At 50.7% G+C, this 20,774-nt stretch overlaps 1 protein-coding gene across 6 annotated transcripts in view; it reads right to left on the bottom strand.

Annotated features, from left to right (window-relative positions):
* Positions 1-20,774, bottom strand: part of LOC139272561 (paramyosin-like) — a 43,205-nt gene that overhangs the window by 7,902 nt on the left and 14,529 nt on the right. For 3 of the 6 annotated variants that reach the window (XR_011594886.1, XR_011594885.1, XR_011594887.1), the window contains exons 2-3: positions 17,531-19,674; positions 398-596 (exon numbers count right to left, since the gene is read on the bottom strand). Coding sequence is in view for 1 of the 6 variants with exons in the window: in XM_070888616.1 (XP_070744717.1) it covers positions 17,620-19,656 (2,037 nt within the window). In the remaining 5 variants the exon portion in view is untranslated. Of the gene's footprint in view, positions 1-397; positions 597-16,178; positions 19,675-20,774 lie in introns of those variants that run through there. The other 3 variants (XR_011594888.1, XR_011594889.1, XM_070888616.1) reach the window with 2 other exon arrangements.

Genomic DNA, 20,774 nt, shown 5'->3' with positions numbered 1-20,774 from the left:
CACTCCTGGCTGACCTCCCACATTCTACCTTACGTAAACTAGAGGTGATCCAAAACTCAGCTGCCCGTGTCCTAACTTGCACCAAATTCCACTCACCCATCGCCCCTGTGCTCGATGACCTACATTGGCTTCTGGTTAAGCAGCACCTCAATTTCAAAATTTTTATCCTTGTTTTCAAAGCCCTCTATGGCCTCGCCCCTCTCTAATCTTTTCCAGCCCCCCCCCGAGATGTCTGCGCTCCTCTAATTCTGCCCTCTTCAGCATCCCTGATTATAATCGCTCCACCATCGGTGGCCGTGCCTTCTGTTGCCTCGGCCCCAAGCTCAGGAACTCCCTCCCTAAACCTCTCCGCCTCTCTACCTCTCTTTCCTCCTTCAAGACGCTTCTTAAAACATACCTCTTTCCTGCCCTAATTTCTCCTTTTGCGGCTCGGTGTCAAATTTTATATCTCGTAATAATCCTGCGAAGCACCTTGTGACATTTCACTGCAGTAAAGGTGCTATATTAACACCAGTTGTTGGTGTTGTTGTTGAGATTGCTCCTTGCTGACCCCGGAGTTGGGTCCTCATTCCTGTTTGTACCGTCATTCAAGGTCCCTAAAAAAAAACAAAATAAGGTCACCACTTGCACAAGAAACATTTTTTGTTTCCCTAAATAAACAATTGTAAGATGGCCCAATAACAACACACTAAAAAATATTGAGAACATTGGCGTTCAATATAAATATAAACAGCATATAAGGCAGTTGAGGGGTGATGCGATTGCTGATTTTAGGATTCTAAAGGAACTGGCTAATGTCCAGAACATTAGAACCAGACGACATGGCCTGCGCTTTAAGGGGGTGAATTAAAAAATAATCCACATGGAAATATTGGGGTGAATTTTAATCCCAAGCCCCAAACTGGGGGGTGGAAACTCTGTACCGCCGATTTTGAGGCAGTGACATCGCCTAGGTGGTGATTTTACCGCCAGGCGGTAATTACCGCCTCAAATTGCAAGATTCCATTTTTTTTCCCCAAAGATGAGAGAGCAGTGCCAAAAAGAGGCGTCCCACACTGGTCCTCTGGTGCCAAGGGAGCAGTAGCTCAAGAGACCTACTCAATCTTCTGCCGCTAGGATGCATGAAAATGAAAAGAAAAATGTTTGCGAAAATTTCCGTGCCCCACACGCACACTTCCCCACTGAGCTTAGGCCGTTAATAAATAGAAGCCAAAAAAAAAATGAAACTCAACAACTCACCTTGCTCTCCGGACGATACCGCCCCGGGAGCCCCGATGTACCGATAGCTTTCCCGGTCGGGAAAAGCACCTGCCGGTAAAGCAGGCGATCCAACTGAAGTTTGCTGCCGCGGAGCCAAGGGGGCGTTGCACGCTCGATGATGTGCAGCGCTCCCTCTTCGCGTCAGCCAACGAAAGTTATCGGGAGGCGAGGACACTGCTCCGCTGCATCGGTAAGTCCTTAGCCTCCCGTGAGCCGCCTCTCTCCGACGCTAACATGTGCCGTTTAAAAAACGAATTTCGAGCCCTGGGTGTGTTGGGGTTGGGTGGGAGGTTGAAGAGTTAAAAAACTGAAGCCCAACCAAAACCGCCTCTAACTTGCCCACAACCGGTTTTAACAGAGGCGGGATGGGAGACGGGCGGTGGCGGGGGGCGGGAATGGGGAGATGGGCAACCAACCCGTTCGCAGGAGGCGGGCTGTCACTTTAAATATTATAATGAGGCTCCCTGCCTCATTGTGATCCACCATTTTAAATTTAACTCTGGCTGGTCGGGTTTCCCAGGCATCAGGAAACCCGTCAGCTAAAGGAAGGCGAGGACTGCTGGACCCAGGAGCTCAGAGCCAGCATTCCTGCCTCACCAACTCCCTGCGATCGGACCCCCTCCCGAGCCCAAACCCTTCTGATCTTCCCCCAACCTCCCCTGCTCCCCGAGGCCTCTAAAAGGTCTCAGATCTTTGATCAGCTCCCCCGGGCTTTAAATCCTGAGCACCTCCGGTCCACGATCACCCTCCGGCCCTTAACCGCCACTCCCCCACGCCTCCCTCCAGCTTCCGATCCCTATCCCTTGCGATCTCACCCCCCCGGCCCCCCATCCCCCACCTAGCCTCCAATCACCCCTCCGATCCCTCTCTGCCTCCTCTCTGTGGCCTGGTGCCACGGGACTGCCCGCCCGACAACCTCTCAATCTGGCTAGCTGCGGGCGGGGTGGGAAACAGTGAGCCTAAATGCTATCAGGTAGTTTGTACACAGAAAGCTCCCACAAAGAAGTGATAATGACAATGACAAGTTTTAGTAATGTTAGTTGAGGAACAAAAACTCCCCCATTCTCCTTCGGAATTGTGCCGTGGAACCTTTTAATTGTGAGGGCAGATGGGCCCTCGCTTTAATGTCTCATCTGAAAGATGGCACCTCCGACAGTGCAGCACTCTGTCAGAACATCCCCTCCGACAGTGCAGCGCTCCCTCAGTTCTGCCCCTCCGACAGTGCAGCGCTCCCTCAGTACTGCCCCTCCGACAGTGCAGCGCTCCCTCAGTACTGTCCTTCCGACAGTGCAGCGCTCCCTCAGTACTGCCCCTCCGACAGTGCAGCGCTCCCTCAGTACTGTCCCTCCGACAGTGCAGCGCTCCCTCAGTACTGCCCCTCCGACAGTGCAGTGCTCCCTCAGTACTGTCCTTCCGACAGTGCAGCGCTCCCTCAGTACTGCCCCTCCGACAGTGCAGCGCTCCCTCAGTACTGTCCTTCCGACAGTGCAGCGCTCCCTCAGTACTGTCCTTCCGACAGTGCAGCGCTCCCTCAGTACTGCCCCTCTGACAGTGCAGCGCTCCCTCAGTACTGCCCCTCCGACAGTGCAGCGCTCCCTCAGTACTGCCCCTCCGACAGTGCAGCGCTCCCTTAGTACTGTCCTTCCGACAGTGCAGCGCTCCCTCAGTACTGCCCCTCTGACAGTGCAGCGCTCCCTCAGTACTGTCCTTCCGACAGTGCAGCGCTCCCTCAGTACTGCCCCTCCAACAGTGCAGCGCTCCCTCAGTACTGTCCTTCCGACAGTGCAGCGCTCCCTCAGTACTGCCCCTCCGACAGTGCAGCGCTCCCTCAGTACTGCCCCTCCGACAGTGCAGCGCTCCCTCAGTACTGTCCTTCCGACAGTGCAGGGCTCCCTCAGTACTGTCCCTCCGACAGTGCAGCGCTCCCTCAGTACTGTCCTTCCGACAGTGCAGTGCTCCCTCAGTACTGTCCCTCTGACAGTGCAGCACTCCCTCAGTACTGCCCCTCCGACAGTGCAGCGCTCCCTCAGTACTGCCCCTCTGACAGTGCAGCACTCCCTCAGTATTGCCCTGGGATAGGTGAGAATGCTACCTGCTGAGCCATGTTTGACACCTTATGACAAGTTTCACCTTGTAGCTGTACATCACTGAGGACAAGCACAGCGAACATTCGATCTAGGTAGCAGTGAAACTCCCAAGCAGAGTACATCCTATTGACTTTCCCCACCTTCCTTCTGCGGAACTGCCAAAGTGAAAAGAAGGACTTCATTGATGTACAACCCCGGGGGCGGGGGGTGGGGGGGGAGCACAGGAGGTGGGGGGAGCAGTGTTACAATATGGGTTAATATCTACAAACATTGCTCCAAAACATCTGCATATTAATCCCCGAGAGAGAGGCGACTACTTCAAGAAGACAAACTCCTGGTAAATATCTCCTGTGCCAACAGCTCCAGCAGATCAGTCTAACATTGTAATCTACTCAACCCTGACTGGATGCTTTCCATAGATGTCATTCCTATGATCGCAACAACACAGGAGCCGTTTTGTCCCCCATAGTATTTGTTCCTCTGTGCCTGGGCTTCCTCCTATCATTGCCACACGCCCATTGAAAACAGCTAATTGATGGAACATTATCTCCTGTTGATGGAACATTATCACGTGGAAGCCCCGGCCTGTGAGAGACCATCAGCGGCAGGTCGGGGCCATAAAACGAGCAGCATGGGGAGTCTAGCGGCGTACTACTGCAAGGTACAGCGCGAGCTGGCGCAGGAGGGCGACGGCAGCGAAGGGAACGTCATTAAGGTCCAGGTCGGTGATTGGAGCGTGGGCAGGTACAGCAGGAGCGGCGAGGTCAGGGCGAAGAGATTGTAGAGGGATGTGATCGGGGCCCAGGAGAGGCGCGAGTTCAGGGCCAGAAGAGGCGAGGGCCCAGGGGCAGCACGAGCCAGCCCACACTGCGATATGTGTGCGCGCACTAGGCCCCTGCAGCAGAGCAGGTCTCCAGTCGTCTTGGTTAATCCTTGCTGTATGGTGTAGTCATATGCAGCCAGCGTGAGGGCCCAGCGCTGTATGCGAGCTGACGCATTGGCATTGACAGCCTTGCTATCGGCTTGTGGTCCGTCTCTAGCTCGAACTAACTACCAAAAAGGTACTGGTGCATATTTTTCACACCGTAAACACAAGCGAGTGCTTCCTTCTTGACTATCCACGCTCTGCCTGGGAGAGCGACCTGGAGGCATAAGCCACCTGTTGGAGTCGGCCATCATCGTTACCCTGCTGCAACACACACCCAACCCCGTAGGATGACGCATCGCATGTTAAAACCAGTTTTTTACAGGGGTCATACAAAGTCAACAGTTTGTTGGAACACAGCAGGTTCCTCGCCTTAATGAAAGCCTGTTCTTGACAGTCCCCCCAAACCATTCACAACCTTTACGCAGGAGCATGTGTAACGGCTCCAACAATGTGCTTAAGTTTGGCAGAAAGTTCCCAAAATAGTTCAAAAGTCCCAGGAATGATTGCAACTCCGACGTGTTGCCGGGCCTGGGCGCCCAGCAGATCGCCTCCGTTTTTGATTCAGTGGGCCGGATCCTGTCCGTGGCAACCCTCCTGCTCAGGAACTCGATCTCTGGGGCCAAAAACACACACTTGGCCTTTTTCAGCCGCAAGCCTACCCGGTCCAGTCAGCGTAGCACCTCCTCCAGGTTGTGGAGGTGTTCTTCGGTGTCTCGACCCATTATGAGAATGTGGTCTTGGAATACGATCGTTCCAGGAATGGATCTGAGCAAGCTTTCCATGTTACTCTGAAAGATGGCTGCTGCTGAACGAATGACAAATGGACACCTGTTGTAGACAAATAATCCCTTGTGAGTCGTGATGGTGGTCAGAAACTTGTATTCTTCAGCCAGTTCCTGAGTCATGTAGACCGAAGTGAGATCCAACTTTGTGAACAGCTTGCCACCTGCCAGCGTGGCAAAAAGGTCCTCCGCTCTCGGGAGCAGGTATTGGTCTTGCAGCGATACTCGGTTGATGGTGGCTTTGTAGTCGCCACAAATCCTAACCGAGCCATCTGCTTTGAGGACAGGAACGATGGGACTTGCCCAGTCGCTGAATTCAACGGCCGAAATTATGCCCTCTCTGAGCAGCCTGTCCAATTCACTTTCAATTTTCTCACGCATCACATACGGCACCGCTCTGGCTTTGTGGTGCACTGGTCTGGCGTCCGGAGTGATGCTACTTTGGTGCCCTTGAATGTTCCTACACCAGGTTGAAACAGTGACCCGAATTTTTGCAGGACCTGTGAGCATGAGCTTCACACCACGGATGAAATGGCGTGCACATCCCCTCATTTCCAATTCATCTCAGCTCGCCAAGTCCTCCCCAAAAGCGCGGGGCCATTTCGCGGAATGATCCAGAGTGGCAGCCGGTTCTGTAATCCATTATGTGTTACCACCAAGTTCGCACTGCCCAACACTGGGATGATCTCTTTGGTGTACGTCCGTAGCTGCGTCCCAATGCATTCCAGTTTGGGCCTGCTAGCTCTGCATGGCCATAGTCTCTCAAATTGTTGGGCGCGCATGAGTGATTGGCTAGCTCCCGTATCCAGTTCCATGCCATTCAGTAAGACTTTCATCATCATTGGTGGCGGTTTAGTGTATGAGCTGTGGACGTCAGCCACATGAACCTGCTGAACTTCAGCATCTATGGCTTTACCCCAGGCCTCATCCTGCATTGCAGACCCCTCGTCTGGTTCCTCTGTCTCGCAGATTAGCCTCGCTACTGCCTTTTTGCACATCCTGGCCAAGTGTCCGCTGACATTACAAATCCTACAGGTATATTGCTGGAACCTGCAGCTTTTCACAGTGTATCTACCCCTGCATCTCCAGCATGAGCTGAGATTGAGATTGCTGTTAACAAAAGGACTATAACCAGGGATTCCTCTCTGATTGCCAATTTGGCTGTTTCTAAGCACTCTGATGGTGGGTGTTAATGGTCCCATCGCGGGACGCATTGTTCCTCGAGATGGTGTGAATTGCCGATCCCCTTCCCATTGGCCCTGTTGTGGGCCCACCCTAGAGCCTGTTGCTGCCTGGGCGGTTTCGAAATGCCCTTGCCTACCTGCGGGGTCCCGAGCCGCGTTCACCATGTTAACTCCCTGGTCCATCGCCACGTTTGGACCAGGGCTGCACGCGTAAATTAGCTCGGTCTCCTCTTCCCCTACCATAAAGGTCTGAGCTATCAATGCCGCCCCTTCTAACGTCAGGTCCTTGGTCTTTATGAACTTCCTGAAAATGCCGGCATGATTAATGCCCTCGATGAAAAAGTCCCTTAACATCTCCCCACTGCAGGCATCGGAGAACTTACAGAGACTGGCCAAGCACCGCAGTTCTGCCACGAAGTCCGAGATGTATTGTCCCTCCCGACGCCGGTGTGTGTAGAACCAGTGCCGGGCCATGTGTACGCTACTCGCCGGCTTGAGATGCTCACTGATCAGCTGGCTGAGCTCTTCAAAAGACTTGTCCACCGGCTTTTGAGGAGCGAGCAGGTCTTTCATCAGCGCATACGTCTGTGGTCCACAGCTGGTCAGTAGATGCGCCCTCCGCTTGTCAGCCGCTGTCTCTTCCAGCCAGTCCTTTGTGACAAAGCTCTGCTGGAGTCTTTCCACGAAGTCGTCTCAGTCCTGACCCATACAGTAACGTTCCTCTGTGCCATCGGTGGCCATCCTCGTGGTTCGGTGATTCCCATCCTCGTCGCCAAATGTAGTGTCCCTTCACCTTACTACAAACTCACACAAGGCATGGATATATTAGACACAGTCGCTCTGTGACCTTCACCTTTATTGCCAGGACCAAGGAGTGATGACCCTGGGTGGGACCTCCCCTTTTATACCTGGAAACCCAGGTGAGGGGTGTCTCCCGCAAGTTCACCCCCTGTGGTCAGGATGTGCATTTCTAGGGTACAGGCACAGTGTACATGAGTTACAGTTACATGACTATGTCATTGCAAGATGGTTAAATACATGACACTTGCCACTGGACCAAGACCTAGCTCTGTGGTGGCTGGTGTTCAACGGCCACCACACGTTAAAAAAATCCACGCACTGGCATCTTCCACCCTTCAGGATGTAGTTCGGGACCTGGAATATTAGGTCCTTCATTGAAACACCTGTGAACTCATCCTTTTTTCGCGTGGAAGCAAGTCATCCTCATTTCGAGGGCCTGCCTATGATGATCCCATGTTACTGGGAGTCTATTCTACCTGTGGGAATACAATAATCCTTCTCACCTCTATTCCTGCTTCAGGCATGCTCGGCGTGCTTTCGTGGGGGTAATTGTGCGAGCCCCTAATTCCAGACAGGGCGACGCGAGTCCTTCTAGGTGGCAGAGGTCGCGGGTTTGGGAGGTGCTGTCGAAGAAGCCTTGGCGAGTTGCAGTGCATCTTGTAGCCACGGTGCGCTGGTGGTGGGGGGAGTGAATGTTGAAGGTGGTGGATGGGGTGCCAATTAAGTGGGCTGCTTTGTCCTGGATGTTGTCGAGCTTCTTGAGCGTTGTTGGAACTGCACTCATCCAGGCAAGTGGAGAATATTCCACCACACTCCTGACTTGTGCCTTGTAGATGGTGGAAAGACTTTGGGGAGTCGGAAGCAATGTTCCCCATAATTATTTTTTGGCTGATTGGGCCCTTTAAGGAGCTGCGTGGCCCATTCACAGTTTTGCGTATTCGTGAACTTTCACTTTGCAAAAGTCAGTCCTGGACTGCGTGTGATTGGCAGAGAGCTGTGTAGCCACGCTGCTTATAGAAAACATTGGTCAGGAGGTGAGACACTCACCACAGAATACCCAGCCTCTGACCTGCTCTTGGAGCCACAGTATTTATGTGGCTGGTCCAGTTCAGTTTCTAGTCAATGGTGACTCCCAGGATATTAATGGTGGGGGATTCGCCGATGGTAATGGTGTTGAATGTGGTTAGGCTCACTTGTGTGGCCTGAATTTTACTTCTTCTCTGTTCCAATGAAAAGAGCCCAATCGTCTCTACTCGCTCTCCTAACAAAAGCCTCTCCTCCCTGATATCATCTCCGTGAAACTCTTCTGCACCCTCTCCATTGCCTTGACAACCTGCCTGAAGTAAGCTGTCCAAAACTGGACCCAATATCCTAACTGTGGCCGACCCAATGAATTAGATAGTTTAAGCATTTCCTTTTTGCTTTAGTATGTGATAATTTGGTTTATAGCTCAAAGCATTAAGTCCTGCTGAGCTGGCTACTCCATATTGTTCATCAATAATGTAAATAGGAGGTGACTTACGATCTGCCTGATGGGCCTTTTTCTGTTTATCAGCAAATTCTGTCTTTTTTTGCTGCCAAGCCAGTTTGCAATTCAATTAGATAATTTGCCAGTCATTTCATGAGCCTTAATCTTATTAAAAGCCTCGTCCAAATCGCAATAAATAATCGACACCACGGGAATTACTGATTGGACGCCCTCAGGGGAGTCACACATCAGTGACTGGTCTGACGCCATGTGAGAATCATCCTTCCTCTTACTGCTCAATCACATTGCCGTTCCTTCCACCAGATCAATACCCAGTAACTGGTAAAAGAACTCCCAGTGTAAAGGCAGCTGTCCTCCCTATCAGGTGAAGAATGGATTGCGTGGGAGATGAGAAAGTCATGTAGGGTGAAATAAAGGAGGAGATCAAAAGCGATGAATAAAAAGCATAAAAATGAATGTCGGTGAGATAGGCCACCATTCGCATCATGAACAAAGGTGAAAGATTACAACAGAATCCATTCTTGAAGGAAGGGTCTCCATATTGGACTCGGTCTGGAGACATATTTGTCAAACGCGATGGTTATGGCTATTGGTGGGTGTGCCCATTGGTTTAGTGAGAGGAGGGCGATGAAATAGGCCTCAGATTGGACCGATCCTCTAATTGGATGAGAAATCCTTTCCATGCTGCTGATAGCCCATGCCCCAAGGTTTTATAGACAAGGCAATAAGGGTTTCAGTTAATGTTGTTAGTTAGTTAAAATTCATCAATATTTAACTATTTAGCTCCTGGGAAAAGTCTATCTGACCGTCACAAGCTTTGTGGAGGGACAATTAGCTCATTGGTAAAGGGGGGCTGGTAACCAGATTACTGCTCTTTGTGGGGATATTCATTAACAAAATAGGTGGTGGAGCTCCCCAGTCTCCAAGCTGAGACCCAGAAAATCTCAGTTTCCATTCCTGGCCTTTGCTCATTCAGCCCATGTCTCCTGGGGTATTCTCAACGGAGAATCAATATAGTCGGGAGGGACACACCATTCTTGGGAGAGAAGCACCAGTCTCGGGAGAGTGAAACAAGATTCTGGCTCAAAGCTGAGACCTGGGTCTCACCTGCAGGTGTTTTGAGAGAGCCTGTGCCTTCACTGCTCAGGACCGAACCTGACTTCTGACGAGCATTTCCTGCCATTAGTGATGGAGCTGAGAAGGTGTCATGTTAACCCAGGCTATTAGAGCCTGAGCTAGAACCATATAAGAATGGTTTAGCGTGTTGGCACACCAGTGCCATACTGTGATGGGACATATGTTTACATCACAGGTCCTCATGTTGTGTTTACCAGCTCACCTGTGCTGTGGAGGGGTAGGAATGCTGAGCAGTAGCAGGGACCCGTGCCCAGGTACCTGAGGAAAGTGCAATGGTTGCTTATTGTGACTTGCTGCTGCACATCTCCTAGCAACCAGTGGCACTGAGGAGGGGTGAGGAAAAGGTGGCCCCACCTTCTCGGCCTAGTGATGGTGCATGGATGTGTGGGAAAGGAGCAGAGAATCAAAAATAAGTGATCATCCCTTTCAATAGGCATCAATTTTAAGCATTGAGGATTAGTTGACCATTGTACAATTGTCTTTGAAACTATGATAAGGTAGTGAAAAGGCAGAATCTCTAAGGTGTAGAAAGAATTTGTGCCTGTATACATTTCTTACAACAATAGGCAGTCCTCTGATTACCAGACAGAAGGTTTGATTACTGGATCAAATCTCAGCTCAGGAGCCTTGGGGTTGTGGAGCATGGACTCAGGCGAAGGAGAACCATGACTTCGGAATGATTGCAGCGATTGACTTTCTGCTCTTTGTTTCTGCCGGCTGAGAAGGACATCAGGCAGCCTACTCCTCTGGTTTCAGCCACTGCTGTTCATCAAGGGGAAGGTTCCAGTGTGCTCCATCGCCTGGATCTTTCCTCCCACCCTATGAAGCACCGTCTGGGCTGCCCTGTCAGCCTCTCCCACGATGGGGCACTTGCTTCTGGCAAGTGAGACAGTTACTTCTGGCAAACGCACACCTAGGTCTATGTCCTATCACCCTGCGGCACCAACCTCTTGGACCTTCCCATGCTTTGAGTCGCATTGCCAATTGCATGGTCCTAGAAATTGGATGGGACTCAAAATTCTTTTTATTATTCACTCTCGGGACGTGACCATCGCTGGCAAGACTGTCATTTATTGCCCATCCCTCATTGCCCTCAAGAAAGTGGTAGTGAGCGGCCTTCTGGACCAATATGTCGAGGAACCAACTAGAGGGCTGGCCATCCTAGACTGAGTGATGTTTAATGAGAAAGGGACTAATTAGCAATCTTGTTGTGCGAGGCCCCTTGGGGAAGAGTGACCATAATATTGTAGAATTCTTTATTTGGATGGAGAGTGACACAGTTAATTCGGAAACTGGGGTCCTGAACTTAAGGAAAGGTAACTTCGACGGTATGAGGCGTGAATTGGCTAGGATAGACTGGCAAAGGATATTTAAAGGGTTGACGGTGGATAAGCAATGGCAAACAGTTAAAGATCACATGAATGAACTTCAGCAATTGTACATCCCTGTCTGGAGTAAAAATAAAACGGGGAAGGTGGCTCAACCATGGCTAACAAGGGAAATTAAGGATAGTTTAAATCCAAGGAAGAGGCATATCAATTGGCCAGAAAAAGCAGCAAACCTGAGGACTGGGAGAAATTTAGAATTCAGCAGAGGAGGACAAACAGTTTAATTAAGAGGGGGGAAATAGAGTATGAGAGGAAGCTTTCCGGGAACATAAAAACTGACTGCAAAAGCTTCTATAGATGTTTGAAGAGAAAAAGATTAGTGAAGACAAACGTAGGTCCCTTGCAGTCAGAATCAGGTGAATTTATAATGGGGAACAAAGAAATGGCAGACCAGTTGAACAAATAATTTGGTTCTGTCTTCATGAAGGAAGACACAAATAACCTTCCGGAAGTACTAGGGGACCGAGGGTCTAGTGAGAAGGAGGAACTGAAGGATATCCTTATTAGGCAGGAAATTGTGTTAGGGAAATTGATGGGATTGAAGGCTAATAAATCCCCGGGGCCTGATAGTCTGCATCCCAGAGTACTTAAGGAAGTGACCCTAGAATAGTGGATGCATTGATGATCATTTTCCAACAGTCTATCGACTCTGGATCAGTTCCTATGGATTGGAAGGTAGCTAATGTAACACCACTTTTAAAAAAAGGGAAAGAGAAAACTGATAATTATAGACCGGTTAGCCTGACATCAGTAGTGGGGAAAATGTTGGAATCAATTATTAAAGATGAAATAACAGCGCATTTGGAAAGCAGTGACAGGATCGGTCCAAGTCAGCATGGATTTATGAAAGGACAATCATGCTTGACAAATCTTCTGGAATTTTTTGAAGATGTAACGAGTAGCGTGGACAAGGAATGTGGTGTATTTGGACTTTAAAAAGGCTTTTGACAAGGTCCCACACAAGAGATTGGTGTGCAAAATTAAAACACGCGGTATTCGGGGTAATGTACTGACGTGGATAGAGAACTGGTTGACAGACAGGAAGCAGAGAGTCGGGATAAACGAGTCCTTTTCAGAATGGCAGGCAGTGACTAGTGGGGTGCCACAGGGCTCAGTGCTGGGACCCCAGCTATTTACAATATACATCAATGATTTGGATGAAGGAATTGAGTGTAATATCTCCAAGTTTGCAGATGACACTAAGCTGGGTAGCGGTGTGAGCTGTGAGGAGGATGCTAAGAGGCTGCAGGGTGATTTGGACAGGTTAGGAGAGTGGGCAGATGCAGTATAATGTGGATAAATGTGATGTTATCCACTTTGGGGGCAAAAACACGAAGGCAGAATATTATCCGAATGGGGGCAGATTAGGAAAATGGGAGGTGCAACGACACCTGGGTGTCATGGTTCATCAGTCACTGAAAGTTGGCATGCAGCTACAGAAGGCGGTGAAGAAGGCAAATGGTATGCTAGCCTTCATATCTAGGGGATTTGAGTATAGGAGCAGGGAGGTCTTACTGCAGTTGTACAGGGCCTTGGTGAGACCTCACCTGGAATATTGTGTTCAGTTTTGGTCTCCTAATCTGAGGAAGGACGTTCTTGCTATTGAGGGAGTGCAGCGAAGGTTCATCAGACTGATTCCCGGGATGGTGGGACTGACCTATCAAGAAAGACTGGATCGACTGGGCCTTTATTCACTGGAGTTTAGAAGGATGAGAGGGGATCTCATAGAAACATATAAGATTCTGACGGGACTGGACAGGTTAGATGCAGGAAGAATGTTCCCGATGTTGGGGAAGTCCAGAACCAGGGAACACAGTCTAAGGATAAGGGGTAAGCCATTTAGGACTGAGATGAGGAGAACCTTCTTCACTCAGAGAATTGTGAACCTGTGGAATTCTCTACCGCAGAGAGTTGTTGATGCCAGTTCATTGGATATATTCAAGAGGGAGTTAGATATGGCCCTTACGGCTAAACGGATCAAGGGGTATGGAGAGAAAGCGGGAAAGGGGTACTGAGGGAATGATCAGCCATGATCTTATTGAATGGTGGTGTGGGCTCGAAGGGCCGAATGGCCTACTCCTGCACCTATTTTCTATGTTTCTATGTTTCTTCAACCGCTGCAGTCCCTGTGGTGAAGGTTTGATACAACTGAGGGCTCACTCGGCTTCAGAGAGCAGTTAAAACTCAACCACGTTGGTGTGGAACTGGTGTCACATACATATTGGCCCAGACCGGGTAAGGACGGAAGGTGTCCTTCCCTGAAGGACATGAGCGAACCAGATGGGTTTTTTAAGACGATCCGACTGCTTCATGGCCATTTTTTTTACTGATAGCAGCTTTCTATTTCCAGATTTATTTAAACTGAGTGAAAATTCTCAAACTATCGATGATGGGATTTGAACTCACGTTCTCTGGATTGTTAGTCCAGTGACATAATCCCTGCACTGCTGCACCTGTATACACAACCCACAGGCAGCTTGTCGGTCGCGGGTATTGGGGGGGCGGTGGGGAGTTGCGATCGGGTGCATCGACTGCTATTGAGGCCAGTGATTGGACCACTGAAAATTGGTCCATTTGTATGTTAGTGGCAAGCTGCGAGTGCCAGTCACGGCTCCGGAGCCGGGGTTTGGGGGGAGTGAGCGAGATCAGCTGGCTGGGACACCGGCCGAGGGTGTCGGCCCGTGAGGGGAGGGGAGGGGGTGAAGCATTCGAGAGGGGGGTAGCGGCCTGCAGTGTTAATGTGAAGTCAGGAGGAGGCACTCCTGCGCTTCCTGGTTCCACCTACAGGTAAGTACTCACCTCGCTGGTGGCAGCCCCCAGGGGTCCCATTCAGGACAACTTCCTAACCGCTGACTGAGCTCACAGGCGATGCGGGGCATGTTGTACCCTTCAGTACCTGTTTCTCGCCTGAAAACGGGCACTGCACAGTCAATTTCTGGCCCGTGGTCTCTATGCAGCTAATTCTAAGCCTCAGTGTTTGAGCTGTAAAGTGTGCTTCACTGCGGATACCACAACTCGGAGTCGGAATTGAGCAAGGTGGAGTGGAGCAAAGGGCATCTGATGTGGAGTGTGTACGAAAGCAGCTGGTAGGATCATCCTTGGGATCATCTGTTCCTGTGGACAAGTTGCGAAGATGCTTGAACTGGTGGCCATGTTTGTGTGGCCTGTCATGTTGGATGGATGAGTGTTGCACAAATATTGGGAGCTAAGTGTGCCCAGGGAAAACTGAAATTACAATCTTTTATAAGGTTCTCAGGAAACATGCTGACAACTCTCTAACGGAAGAAAGTCGCTTGGGAGAAGCTCTCCTTTCCACCCCCAGAGCAGTGACATGCAGGGCCGCACAGTGGTAGGAGATAGGTTTTACTGCCAGTGATTCCAACTCATGGTTTCAGTCATCCTGTCAGGAGACTAGGCCCAGTGGAGACCATGGATTTCCCCAGTGGGCGCCAAGGAGAACGTGAGCCGCTTTGGGCTGCTCTCCCTCCATGGCTCTCTGGCCCCCACACTCAGCCAGAGACTGGTTTGCGATACCCAAGGAAAGAGGGAAAAATACAAAAAGAAGTTACCATTTTTGTAAACAAAGTCTTTTAATTATTATTTATTGAAACTTCTTTTCTGCTTTTGCCAGAATACATTCAATGTAATCTATTGAGCTCATTTGCATATTAAATTCAAGCCTCATTCACATAATTTATTCACAGTGATTACTGAGCTGCTTTAGTGGGCGTTGATATTGAGGTCTCGATTTTCGCAGGAATGTAACGATAGGTATATTTATTCTCTAACCCCCCATCCAGCTCCCCAAGCACTTCACTCCTCTCCCCTCCCCACCCAGCCCCTCCCCTCCTCTCCTCTCCCCTCCCAACCCAACCTCTCCCCTCCTCTCCTCTCCCCATCCAGCCCCTCCTCTTCTCGTCCCAACCACTGCCCTCCTCTCCCCTCCCCACCCAGCCCCTCCCCTCCTCTCCTCTCCCTCCCCATCAAGCCCCTCCTCTCCTCTCCCCTCCCCATCCAGCCCATCCTCTTCTCTCCTCAACTCCTCCCCTCTGCACCCAGCCCCTCCTCTCCTCTCCCCTCCCCTCCCCACCCAGCCCCTCCTCTCCCCTCCCCTCCCCACCTAGCCCCTCCTCTCCTCTCCCCTCCCCACCCAGCCCCTCCTCTCTTCTCTCCTCCCCACCCAGCCCCTCCTCTCCTCTCCCCTCCCCACCCAGCCCCTCCTCTCCCCTCTCCACCCAGCCCCTCCTCTCCTCTCCCCTCCCCACCTAGTCCCTCCTCTCCCCTCCCCACCCAGCCCCTCCTCTCCTCTCCCTCCCCACCCAGCCCCTCCTCTCTTCTGCCCTCCTCATCCAGCCCCTCCTCCTCTCTCCCCAACCCCTCCTCTCCTCTCCCCACCCTGCCCCTCCTTTCCTGTCCCCACCCAATCCCTCCTCTCCCTGCCCCTCCCCATCCCCTCCTCCTCTGCCCACCCAACCCAACACTTCCTCTCCACCCCTCCTCTCCTCTCCCTACCCAACCCCTCCTCTCCACTCCACCCCTCCCTTTCCATCACCATGCTACCCTTCCCACCTTACCCCATACTGTACGTTCCCTAATCTCTGAGTGGCAGTAATATTGTATAATTATCTAAAATCTTTTGGCTGAGACGTTAAACCGAGGCCCATCTGCCCTCTCAGATGAATGCAAAAGATTCCATGGCACTATTTTGAAGAACAGCAAGGCCCAGCAAATATATTTTTAATCTCTCCAATCTGAATAGACAACCAGGTAGGACTCTGAAGGCAATTGATTCCCTCTGGGATTGATTACCTTTGCAGGCAGCTTAGTAAGGCCCAGTTTGGGACCCATCCCAGGTCACCTCTGGCATAGGTCATGTTGTTGGGCCCCATCGGCAGAGGACTGGATGGATTTCCTGGGGTAACTTGCAAACGCCTCCACACATGCCCCACAAATGCTGTGTATTAGCATGTGGGGTGGAGGTGGAAAATTCAACCATCTCCCCATTCTCTACCGATTGGGATTTCCACTGGCTGTTATGTGAGGTGGATGTGGCACCTACCCCATATTCCGGAACCACCACCCTACCTCCCCCTCCCCTCCACCCCCCCCCCCTGGCCATAAGAAAACCTTCTGACTTCCACCTTCACCGCCCACCAGAATTTTGGACCCTACTGGACTGAGGTGCGAATACATTATGCACTCAATAATGGCGCATCAATTGTGAACTCAAAAGAATCGCCATCTTAGCAGGGCGAACATGATTTCAAAAGGTTCAGTCAGATCATTCCTATCGGGAGGTTATATTCACAGACTTACCTCGGGTGATGTGGGTGTGTTCATCTGCAATTGGTTATTGCAGATTTAGCAAGCCTGAAAAGCTATTCCAATTAGAACCAAATGTGGACTTCTTTTTTAACTCCCGTCACATCTGGAGACCATTCTTGCTCATACCCCTGTGTTAGGAGTGTGTACCTCCCTCGTACTCGGACTGGGCTTGGTACCTGGTTTCCAGGACAGTTACTATTTTCTTTCAATCAGTTTTGGGATTGGACAACACTGGCCATCCCTGGTTGCCCTTGAGAAGGTGGTGGTGAGCCTTCTTCTTGCCTTGTTGCAGTCTGTGTGGTGAAGGTGCTCTCACAATGCTGTTAGGTAGTCTACCTTCTCAGGAGGACGTAAAATAATCCGTGGGACTATTTCGAAGAAGATCAGGGGATTTCTCCTCGGTGTCCTGGCTATCATTTATCCCTCAACTAACAACACTATAACAAATTATCTGACCATTATCACATTGCTATTTATGGGAGCTTGCTGTGCGCTGATTGGTTGCCATATTTCCTTACAACACAAGAGTGACTACACTTAAAAAGTACTTAATTGGCTGTAAAGCACTTTAGGACATCCTGAGGTTGTGAAAGGCGCTATATAAATGCAAGTCTTGGTTTATTTTTAGGGATTTCTAGGATTTTGACCCAGCGACCATGAAGGAATGGTGATATATGTCCAAGTCGGGATGGCATGTGACTTGGAGGGGAACTTGGAGCTGATATAGTCCACTATAGCAATTGGCAGTCAAGCTAGCCTGTTGTAAGGTGGCTGCTTAGCACCTCCAACCGATCGTGATGAGTTAACTCTGTGGACGAATTGTAGAAGAGCAAGTCTTCCTATATTTATAAAATGATTATTTTCTATCGTAAATCAAAAGACAATAAAGAATCACCGGACTAATGTCTTTGTGTAGAATTGCTGGAAACTGAGCCTCCTCTACACATGGGGTCCAGACTGCACCCCACCGAGTCCAACTAATTACTCCTCTCCATCGGACCATGTGCAACCCGCCTTGAATCTACGCGTTGGTTAGTGGGAGAGGGAAGGGTGAGGGAGAGAGTTACAGGGTGAAATCTGTTCAAACCTATGACTCAAGCAAAAGTTTTGTACATACATGAGGGAATGCTCAAGACATTATTTGCATACCATGGCTGCTCATTCACATCCTGTCTGCAGTCTTCAGCCCAAAAAAACAACTCAGGATCCTTCTTCAGGCTGCTGTCGAGTATCCTGCTTTATTGTTCGACTGCGAGAGGCAGGATGTCCCTTACTGTAGAGTTGATGTTATCGATTCTCTGTTGTATTTGCGTCTCAAACTCCTGCTTGTTCTTCACCACCAGCATGTTGACTGCCTCCTTTGTGACCACGTAGCCTTCCTGAAGTTTGCTGCGCTTCACGTTAAACAGAGGGTCGGTGGGGCTCAGATTGATGTACGTCTCCAAACTGCAGACTTGGTCCCTCAGGTGCTTTTGGGAGATTTCCACATAAGTCCCCGAGATCATGTGGCAGAGGTTAGCAATGTTGCAGGCCTGAAAGGCTTCGGTGTAGATCATGTCCTTGACGAAGGAGTCCTGGGAATAGCCTGGGAACACCTCGAAAGCCTCACTGTCGCTGGTGAACTGCGTGAGGGCGTCATTGAGAGAGACCTTAATCAGATTGGACATCATTTGAAAGAAGTTGCTCATCTTGGCCCACTGCTCCTTGACCTGGCTCAATGCATCCAGGCCCGTCACGAGCAGCTTGAGTGTTGTGTCGTAATCTATTTCCTTCACCTGACACTTCATCATGGTGATCAGGATCTCATCAAGGTCCTTAGTTGCTTTGTCCTTTGTCTCGGACATTTTCTGATACTGCTCTCTTGTGGTGTCCAATTGGCATTTGGCTTGTTCCACCTTGAAGCAGGCTTGGTCCAGGACCATCCTCGATAGACCACCTTGCACCTTCTCCACATTGGCGGCATTGGTTAGATTGGGCTGCTGGGGAGTGAAGGCTGGAGCATTGGTGGACCTTTTGAAGTCTGAAAGGTACTTTAGCACTTTGGCATGCTGCTCATTGATGGCTTTGGCAAGGCTTTCCAACTGGGCCTCATCGGGCTTCTCACACTTGGCGATCTCCTCCAGCTGCTCGCATGTTGTGATCCCTTCCTTGCACAGTTGCAGGGCCACATTCTTGGCGCTGCAATCCTCCTCCTGCTCGATCTTGCTCAGGCTGCTCTGGAACATGGCCATGCAGTCTGTGGAGTTGTTCTGCAGCTTGTCAGGTTCGATGGTCCCGCTCTCGGAGATCAGGTCCTGAAGCAGCACACTGGCTATCACCATCTCGATTGCTTTCAGGTAGACGCTGATCAAGTTCCCCAAGCTCTCACCTTTGTCTGGGGAGCTAGACGACTTCTTGTTCTGGACCTTTTTCTTTATTTGATGTGCCGCGGTCTTGCTGACTTCAAGGGCCAGGCTCAGGGGCTCGGCCATGCCCATCATCACCAGCTCCGTAGCAAGACTGTTGGTCAGATCGAGCAAAGACTGCGTGATGTAAACCCCCACCAGGTTCTTGCCGTTGGGGATCAACTTCACCGCCTTGTGGTACACGGCATGGGCCTCCTCCACCTTGATGGAAATCTCGGTGAACTGAGACTCCGCCCTTTTCTTCTCCTTCTCCGCTGCCTCCTTCCGCAACTGGGACTCCGCCAGGGTCCGCTTGACCTCGTCCAGGCCCGCGTGGTGCTCCGTTCGGGAGCTGGCGCAGAACTCCAGCAGCTCCTGGACCAGCTCAATGAGCGAGGCGAACTCGTCCTCCACAGAGGTGGCCAGGAGCTGGCACTGCTCCGCCACCGTCTTGATGCTGTTCAGGCGGCTGGGCAGCATGGCCTTGACCACCTTCGGGTCGCGGCTCAGCACCTGCACCGCGCTGGCCAGGTGTTTGGGGGCCGCCAAGGAGTAGAGTCGGATCTGGTCCATGTTCTTGTGGGCTTTGTTGAAGGCCTTCCACCCCTGGTCGCTCACCTGCATCAAGCAGGCGTGGAACGACTCGGGGTGTCGCAAATACCGGAACGTTTTCCCGCCCGCCACGAGCTTCACCTGGAACGCCTCCGCGGCGGAAATGAAGATCAGCTCGCCTAAGATCGCCACGGAGATGGGCCCAGGCGTCAGAAACTCTTCCCAGTTGGCGTAGGGTTTCATGATCAGTTCCAGGTCTCTCTTGACATCCTCTGTCGCACTCAGCATCTTGATGCCGCTGTTGACCTTTGCCATGGTCTGTGCCTCTTCCTCTGACATGGTGACTGGCTTAATCTCCTACCGACAAAGTCAGGACATTTGGTTTAATCAGGACTGTAAGAGGGAAGGTGTCAGCCGTGGCTCAGTGGGTAGCACTATCGTCTCTGTTGGTTCAAATCCCACTCCAGAGACTGGAGCATAAAATCTAGGTGACACTCCCAGTGCAGTGCTGAGGGAGTGCTGCACTGTCGAAGGCTGCGTTTCAGATGAATGGTTAAACTGAGGCCCTGTCTGCCCTCTCAGGTGGATGTAAAAGATTCCATGGCACTATTTTGAAGAAGAGCAGGGGAGTTCATTTACAGCACATCAGACACTTACAGCTGCATGTCTGTTATTGGGAATAGGAGTGATTATGCTTCGGTCAGGTGGAGTTCTATCCATTGTAAATTTGCAAAGCAGTCGACAAAAATAGGAATAAAATAAAGGAAAATAACTTGTATTTCCACCTTTCACTACCTCAGGGCATTCCAGCTGTACAGCCAATGAAGTGTAGTCACTGTTCGAATGTAGGAAATGCGGCAGCCAATTTGTGCAAATCAAATATAAATATTGGCCAGGACACAGGGATAACTCCCCTGCTTTTCGTCAAAATAATGCCACGGGATCGTTTACCTCTACCTGAGATGGCAGACGGGGCCTTGGTTTAACGTTTCATCTGAAAGACGGCACCTCCGACAGTGCAGCACTCCCTCAGTGCCGCACTGGAGTGTCAGCCTAGATTTTTGTGCTCAAGTCTCTGGAGTGGGGCTTGAAGCCACAACCTTCTGACTCTGAGGTGAGGTTGCTACCCACTGAGTCAAGACTTAACATAAAATCAGAAAAAGCATGACATTCACACCCTCTGCTCTTCTCACTGGGGTACTGCAGACCTCCCCCGCCCTCCCATAATTACAGCATTCAGCCATCACGCCCCAATACTCTGTGATGTTCTTCCTACCTCACACACCCCCCACCCAACTCCCTCCCTGCTCCTTCTCTCCCCATCTTCAAAACCTTCCCCAAAATCTACCACTTCAGCAGTGCCTTCAGTCGCCTACACTGTCTTTTCTCTCCAACACCTGTTCTGTGTTGGTTCTAGAAACATAGAAACATAGAAAACTAGGTGCAGGAGTAGGCCA

Source organism: Pristiophorus japonicus, chromosome 9 (genome assembly GCF_044704955.1).
Source record: "Pristiophorus japonicus isolate sPriJap1 chromosome 9, sPriJap1.hap1, whole genome shotgun sequence".
Lineage (NCBI taxonomy): Eukaryota > Metazoa > Chordata > Chondrichthyes > Pristiophoridae > Pristiophorus > Pristiophorus japonicus.
Note: the sequence above shows the minus strand (reverse complement) of the source record. Positions and strands in the feature narration are given on the sequence as shown.